At 44.1% G+C, this 7,951-nt stretch overlaps 1 protein-coding gene across 5 annotated transcripts; it reads left to right on the forward strand.

The window, feature by feature from the left end:
- Nucleotides 1-281: 281 nt before the first annotated feature.
- C3H4orf36 (chromosome 3 C4orf36 homolog) lies at nucleotides 282-7,606 on the forward strand. Of its 5 annotated transcripts, XM_008536321.2 has the most exons (5): nucleotides 282-351; nucleotides 918-1,045; nucleotides 2,252-2,397; nucleotides 5,396-5,550; nucleotides 5,765-7,606. In XM_008536321.2, exons 3-5 carry the CDS (start codon nucleotides 2,333-2,335, stop codon nucleotides 5,896-5,898), a joined length of 354 nt encoding a protein of 117 aa, XP_008534543.1. In that variant the 5' UTR covers nucleotides 282-351; nucleotides 918-1,045; nucleotides 2,252-2,332; the 3' UTR covers nucleotides 5,899-7,606. The 5 variants fall into 5 exon arrangements, with proteins under 5 accessions (XP_008534543.1, XP_070470514.1, XP_070470516.1 ...); XM_070614413.1 differs by lacking the exons at nucleotides 282-351; nucleotides 918-1,045 and adding an exon at nucleotides 1,307-1,472; XM_070614415.1 differs by lacking the exons at nucleotides 282-351; nucleotides 918-1,045 and adding an exon at nucleotides 1,311-1,440.
- The last annotated feature ends 345 nt before the right edge of the window (nucleotides 7,607-7,951 follow it).

Here is a 7,951-nt window from a genome sequence, read left to right on the forward strand (position 1 = left end):
CTCTCCCTGGGTCCTGATTTCTTCTCCTGTAAAAAGAGAACAGGCCATGGATCTGCCACTTCGACTGCATGTATGCACGTGTATAACAGGAATGAAAGTTCCATAAAACAATACTTATTCGCATGATGTACTCTCATTACCCCGTATTCTATGCTAATTCATTAAAAAAAAATTCAGGTTAAAATCTGCTAGGTTGATTTCACAATCCATTAACGGCTTCACCATTCTTTGAGTTCAATCCTAATACCTACTTCCACTTCTGGCTGCTCCTTTTCCATCAGTACCAGACCAGAAACATTACAGAGCAAGCGAGTCCTGTCTTCCAGGTTCTGAGAGGCACCTCTTCTAAAGGTGGGTCAACCCTTCGAGCCTATTCTAGTTAGGCCCGAGTTAGGATCAGAGGTGGCTTGTCAGGGCGAGGAGGGTACTGTGCTTAGCTTCAAAATTTGGCCCTGCAACTCACTAGCTACGTGACCCGGGGCAGCCCTTTAAGCTCTCTTAGTTCACTGCTCCTCTCTACAACTGGAATCGCCTATCTCATAAAGTTGTCACTAGGCTCAAAATCGGATAATTAGGCACTTACCACGTGGCAGAGAATTTACAGACATGATCTTTAATCCTCACAACCCTGTAAGAGTATTATACACGTTTTAGAGATAAAGAAATGGAGGCTTAGAGAAGTTACGTAGGTAAGCTATGAAAACTGGCAAGAGGCAGAACTAGAATTCCAAACCAGTTCTGACTCCAAAACCCTCACGCAAAACGGAAAGGTAAGCTATTGTCCTCTGACGTCAAGTGGTGACCACCTGATGTATTAAAATATAGATTCATCCTGAGTCACCATAGTGTAATGACTTCAGAAACAGGTCCATCAGGCCACGGTTTCTGATCCTGTCTTGCTCTTTACACGAACACAGAACACATCATACGGGTTTCCAGCTTTAGCGTTTGAAACGGCCTTGACCCACCAGAGGGTGTGAACAGTAGCAATGACAACAACGCTGCCGCTCAAGCGTCACCGGTGAGAACGGCACACAGCGAACAGGTCAGAACCCAGCACATTTCTTTAAGTGGCCCCCCAAATGGTCCCCAAATCAGTCCCCAAATGGCTTCAACACAACCTCATTACATTTAAAAGTGTCATTTTCATGGAAAGGCCAGCTTACAGCCCTGTCTTTGGCTCGTGGCCTTTGTTCCGTCCAGCGTGGTCCCGGTCCTGGCTGTCTCACCAGGGGGCCTGTGTCCGACGGGACCTCGCGGGGCGCGCATCCCAAGCCCGGCGCCCCGACCCCTCGCGGGCGGGGCCGGGACCACAAAGCCCTTTATTGAGGCCCCGGCGTGACGCGGGCCCCAGGCCGGGGCGCCGCCCGCCCGCAGCTCGGGCGCGGACAGGAAGGAAGCGTGTGCCCGCGGGGCGGGCCCGCGGTGTGGCCCGGCCTGGTGAGCCTAGATGGGCGTTCGCACTGCCGTGGGTACGAGGCCCGCGACCCTCCGAATCCCCCAGCCGGTAACCTGGCACCGGCGCCGCCTCCCCGGAGCCGCCCCCAGGCCCCGGCGCTCGGGAGGAGGGGCGGGCGGAGGGCGCAGGGGGAGCAGCGGGGCGTGCGGGCTCAGGGGGCGGAGCGGGGCGTGCGGGGCGCGGGGGGCGGAGCGGGGCGGGCGGGCGCGGGGCCATTAGTGGGCGGGGGGGGGGGGGTCTCCTGCCGCGGAGCTCCACCCACTCCCCGGAGCCGCGTCCTGCGTGGAACGGCACGTCTTGCCGGGAGGAGCGTCGCCCTGACCTGGCCCCGGAGAAGGGTGCATGGAGGGGACATGGGATTGGGGCTTAAAGTTGGCTACTTTTTAAATTCAGATCTTTGAAAAAGGGAAAACCTGAGAAGGTTTGCATCCTTTAAAGGGCTCGAGCGAGGGAAGTTCCCGTGGCCGCAGAGCCATTTGTCGCTTAACTGTGCCACAGTCAGACACCGGTTGGGGATGAGTTAGTTTGAGCCAGTTTGGCAGGTTTAGACAATGACAGAGTTCCCTGACGGCCTGCCGAGGCTGTCAACCGGGCGTCTTCTCCTTAGATGGCAAGGAATGACAAAATGAGTTCATGGGAAATAAAAGAGAACACAGTTGTACATTAGGAGTTCAGCTTCAGTGAACATTTATTAGGGATGTTTTGACATTCAGAAATGCTTTTTCTGAAGCTTTTTATTATTTGTATGTTAAAAAACATTCAAGTGCAAGCCATTAATTAGGTGCATTGCAGTCATTTCAGGCGAAGTGAACAGGATATTGGAGTCATTCCATCAAGCACCTACGTGAGGCAAGTGGACTGTAAAAATTCACCATGGCTTATGTCTTGCCAAGAAAGAACACAGTGAAAACCATTTTGCGGGGCAGGTGTTATGAAGTGTAAGTATTTATATCACGGTGAGCATTGACCGGGGCGGGGGAGTGTCTTTGTTAAAATAAAAGCACCAGGCACCCTTAAGTTCCCATGAGGTACTGGACTATATGAGCCATTTTCAGGTGTCTGGATACTAATTTTTAAAGGAAAGTGTTTTTATAAGAATTTATAAATTATATTATTTGGCCCTTACAACAAAACCACACTTTCAAGTGTGAAAACTGAGGTTGGGAGATGTGGTTTGATCAGAGTCACACAGTCATGGAGTAAAGAAGTGACAGGGTTAGAAGTCTGAGTCTTCTTACTCCAAAGCAACACTTTCTGCTACCGCCAACCGCCTTAAAATACCTCTATAGATAGCATAAGTCTACTGAAACATGCCTTGGTGTCGAGTATGTCTTAACAGAGCACTGAATTAGCTGGTACTAAGAGTGAGTTTTGCATCCTGTACACTTGGGCAGGCGATGTATGCACAATATGGGCTTTGCAATGAAGAAGGCCTGGGCTCAAAGCCTGGTCCCGCCCCTGGCTCCCTGTGTGACCTTGAGTAAGTTGCTTAATTTCTCTGGGTCTTGGCCTCCACGTCTGTAAGATGAACATAGTGATGTGTGTAAACTCTTTGTACGTTGCCTGCCATATAGTAAACCCATAATGAACAAGGATTGCTACCATGTGGTAGTTTCACTCTGTAATACTGTAGTGCTGCCTTGTTTTTAGTTTATTTATTCTTTTTGGTGAGGAAGATTGGCCCTGAGCTAATACCTGTTGCCAGCCTTTGTCCTTTTGCTTCAGGAAGATTGTCGCTGAGCTAACATCTGTGCCAGTCTTCCTCTATTTTATGTGGGATGTACCACAGCATGGCTTGACGAGCAGTGCTTGGTCCTCGCCGGGAATCTGAACCTGGGAACCCTGGGCTACCAAAGTGGAGTGCAGGAACTTAACCACTAGGCCACCGGGCCACCCCATTTGTTTTTAATTTTTGAACTTGTTTTGTTTTTTTAACCTCTTTGCCACAGTTTATGACATACTTAGAATTATCAGTCAATTGAATTTTTCTTTTTAACAATATTCTAAAAAGTAAATGGAGACAACCTACGGGGTTGTGAAACCAAAGCTATAGGAAAACTAAAGAAAACTGACCATTGCATGTTGTTAAGTTTTGTCAGTTCAGTATGTGTTTAGACTTTGAATTATAGGCAAGCACCATTACAGTCAATATTATGAACATAATTTTTATGATGAAGACATTCCTATGTCTGGAGAATGATTTCAAGCACTGACTCTGCAGGGTTTTTTTTTTCTTTCTGCAGAATTTTATATCATGAATAATCTTTGCAAAACCAGTGGCTTCTGTATCATTCTCGCAAGAAAGTATTTGAAATCATACTATTTATCACAGCAGCTGAATTAAGAGGAACAGAATGCTGGTAGCAATCTTTGGAGTTCATTTACTCTGGCAACTCCTCAACTTGGGCTTTTTTTTTTTTTTGGTTAAGTGTTTTTAGAAGATTATTTTAAAAAACCCTGAAAGCATTCAAACTGTATAGAAGCATTTGAAAAGCAAATAAAAATGCTATTTCTCGTATCCTTGTCTCTCCCTGCAGTCCCCCTCAGAGGTAAAATGTTTGTTATTTTTCTAGAATTTTCTGTGTGCTGTGCAAGATACGCGTACATGTTTTTACGCATGGGATTATATGGAACTTTGCCCCTTCCCCTATTGTGTCTTGTACAGCCTAGTGGTTAAAAAGCGCATATTCTAGAGTCTGACTTCCTGGGTTCAGATTCCAAACCCATGACCAACGGCCTTGTGACCTTGGGCAAGTTGTTCTCTGTTCCTGTTTCCTTATCCATAAAATGAGCAATACAATAGCGCCTGCCTACTTCATAGGGTTAGTGTGGCCATTAAAGGTGTTCATATGTATAAACTGATTAAAACAGTGCCAAGCATATAGTAAATGCCAGATAGACATTAGCTCTTTCACTGCTCATCTTTCCAAATCAACATATAAGGATAAATCTCATTCTTTCATGTATGTACCACAGGTTGTTTAACCCGACTCTTCCTGACAGACATCAAGGCTATTTTGTGTATTTTTGTGGGCAAACAATGCTTCAACGAACATTCTTGGAAATAGATCTTTCTGCACTTGTTCAAGTACATCTCTAATCATTGTAGACTTCCGGCCACTCCTTAGAGTTAGATGCTCGAGTAGCAAGGAAGCTGCAGAAGGAAAACGAATAGCTGGCATGCGTGTGACTGCCTCACTTCCCTCCTCGTACCAGAGCATGTCTCCCCTTTCCTCGTGCGTGTGAACTCACAGGCCTGTAGATGAGAAACATGTAGCTGATAGGTTAAATTTCTGAATTGGGATACATAAAACAATTCATTTAAAGTTCAGAGTGATTATTTTCAATATTGTAGTTCAGGATCTCATCCCCCTCTCCAGTTTTCTAAGGGTTCTCTTGGTACTAGTCCTTCTAAATAAATATACTTAGGTCAAGTACCAGCTTTGGTTCTCAGTTAACTTCTGAGTCTCAGTTTCCCGTCCGCCTACATAGTGGTTGTAATGATTAGAATCAGCTCATACACTCAAAGTCTTAGACGATGCCAAGTACCCTGCTCAGTGTGTGATTATTCCCTTTGTTCTTTCCCTACTGTGACCCTATTTTTGATCAGCCATGAAAGATTTGGAGCTTACGGTTCTTGACTACATCCTCTTAAAGGATCTGGAACTATTGGGTTGACTCCAGGGAGGCTGTATTGTGAACAAAAGTTCCTGTCATTAGAGTTTATGGTAATTTTTCAATATACCTCTACATTAATTAATATAAATCTCCTTCTCCTGGATAAATTTGCAACTCTGGAAAATCCTGAATACCCCCCTGTCAACCAAATGTCTAGTGGAAAATGGAACAGAGAGAGTTAATAAGATGTCTTCTGTATATCCCACAGTAGATACTTAATAAATATGTATTGAATGAATTAATGAATTTTTGCCCCAGACAGGAACCTTGGGACCTTGCACTGCTCACACAGACCTGGTATACGAACCTAACCAACATCCAATTGCCTTTCTTGGGAGAAATTACGTTTGGTAGTCCTTTACAGCTCCAAAAATGTAAAACCGTTAAGGACGGTCTGCTCCCTTCTGCAGAATGTAAGTTCCCTAAGAACTACTTTAATGAATTATAAATTTCATGTGTGCTGTTTTACTTATGATCAGAGAAATGTTTAAATACGCTCATTCATACCCAGAGCCCTGTCTTCTTGTTTAGTGTTCAAGAATGTGATTCTGTGTGATAAATATTCAGTTCTAAATTACGCCTGGTGAAAAATGTCAGTTGGACTACTTTGTGTATTTTCTCTTTCAGCCATCAAACTTGAAAGGGAGTATGAAATGAAGCGCCTGGATAACCTGAAGCGCCAGGAAAACGCAGCTGAGGAAATTCAGGTTTCCCTAAGGGAAAGGCCAGTGGGTTTGAGAAGACCTCTTCCACCTAAGTGACAGTCCTCTCATAATGGAATCTGTATTCTGTGCTTTCGGCATCCGGAGCCAATGAAGGGCTCTGACCCTTCCCTGTGTGGAGTTCGGTGCAGACGTATGAATGCCCTCTGGTGGACGAGCCAGCTTCAGGGTTAGTGGACAGCTCTGGCAGATCTGAGTTCTCGCCACACACTTGTTCCTTTGTATCACAAGCAACAGCACTGTAAGTAGATGAAAATGCAGCTGGAATTGAGTCATTTGTGCTATTCATTTTGATTTTTGTAAAATTGCACTAAGGGAAGTGGAAACTCCTTGTCAGAGACATTATTTTGAAGAACATTTTGAATTTACATCTTTGAGATCTTTGAGATCCCAAGGAGGCACCAAAAAGGAGAGAGAGAAATTCCTTTTAAAAAAATTTTTAAAAATTAAATTAAATTTTTTTAGTTGAAGTCACATTGGTTTTAACATTATGTACATTTCAGGTGTACCTCATCACATTTTGACTTCTGTATATACTGCATCTTGTTCACCACCAAAAGTCGGGGTGCCATCCTAGAGAAATTCTTTTTTTTTTTTTAAGATTTTATTTTTTTCCTTTTTTCTCCCAAAGCCCTCCAGTACATAGTTGTGTATTTTTTTTTTTTGAGGAAGATTAGCCCTGAGCTAACTACTGCCAATCCTCCTCTTTTTGCTGAGGAAGACTGGCCCTGAGCTAACATCCATGCCCATCTTCCTCTGCTTTATATGTTGGACGCCTACCACAGCATGGCTTTTGCCTAGTGGTGCCATGTCTGCACCCGGGATCCGAACTGGTGAACCCTGGGCCACCGAGAAGCGGAACGTGTGAACTTAACCGCTGTGCCACTGGGCTGGCCCCTCTTTTTGTTTGTTTTGGTTTTTGGTTTTGTTGGTGAGGAAGATTGTCCCTGAGCTAACATCTGTGCAGTCTTCCTCTGCTTTGTACGTGGGATGCCGCCACGCCACAGCATGGCTTGATGAGTAATGTGTAGGTCCGCGCCGGGGATCCGAACCTGTGAACCCCGGGCCGCCAAACTGGAGCATGGGAACTTCACCACCACACTACTAGGCCAGCCTAAGGCCAGAAGTTTTGAATTTGCAAAAATTTGATTTTATTCTTGTTAATGTATATGTGCTCACCAGACCATATGACCTGATTTTTTTAGTTCAAAATCTGGCTGTTGTACCTATGACATATCCTGATAATTTCTGCTTAAAAACAGTAGTCTCCGATAATCAGCTTGTCACTTATACCTTTCTCTTGAAAGAAGCATGGAAAACCTGTGTAAAAAGGCCATGTTCTGATGTCTCCACTGTGCGACCCAGGGACGTAGATGCCAGTTTATGGTCTGCTCTCGGGAACCACCAGTGAACCTTAAGCATCTGACTCCTCAGCTCAGAGCCTTACACCCGTAGTTACTGATGTTAATTGGAAGTATGAGTTATCTGCTTCTGGCCTTCTTCAGAGCTGTTGTGAAAGTGAACGATATATGTGTCTGTTTGCAGAAAGCTTTCCAGAATTAAACATCTCAATGTTCCTTGAGAAAAGGTGAGATATGAGAAAGCTTTACTTTCCCTTCATTCTCTTGAGAAAAAAATGTCTCCTTACATCCTTAAGGTTCTTGTAATTATATTATGTTTTTAGGCAGATATTTCTGAACCTGCTTAAAACTGCACATACTGAAATAAAATTACATTGCGAAATAAATTTGAGTAGTATGTGTTTATGGATCTCTTTCCTGAAATGATTTAAGAGCAGGAATGGTTTCTTACTAATGTTAGTACTTCAGGGCCTAGCTCAATGCTGAATTTATATAGGCACTCGTTATACGTTTGTTGATTATTGGTTGAAAATTTCCATGTGGTCAAATGTCAGTAATAGAAAGTACTTCATAGTTGTACTCTGAACTTTTTGTGGTAGGAGAATTTTTAGGAGAGGTAGCCGTGACGTGATTGAATATGGGCCTCTAACAATTCAAGACAAAGATAAGAATGAAAAAATATACAATTTTTACATAAAATGTCTTAAATTATAAAAACCTATTTTATTTTT

The sequence above is a fragment of the Equus przewalskii genome, chromosome 3 (assembly GCF_037783145.1).
Source record: "Equus przewalskii isolate Varuska chromosome 3, EquPr2, whole genome shotgun sequence".
Classification (NCBI taxonomy): Eukaryota; Metazoa; Chordata; class Mammalia; order Perissodactyla; family Equidae; genus Equus; species Equus przewalskii.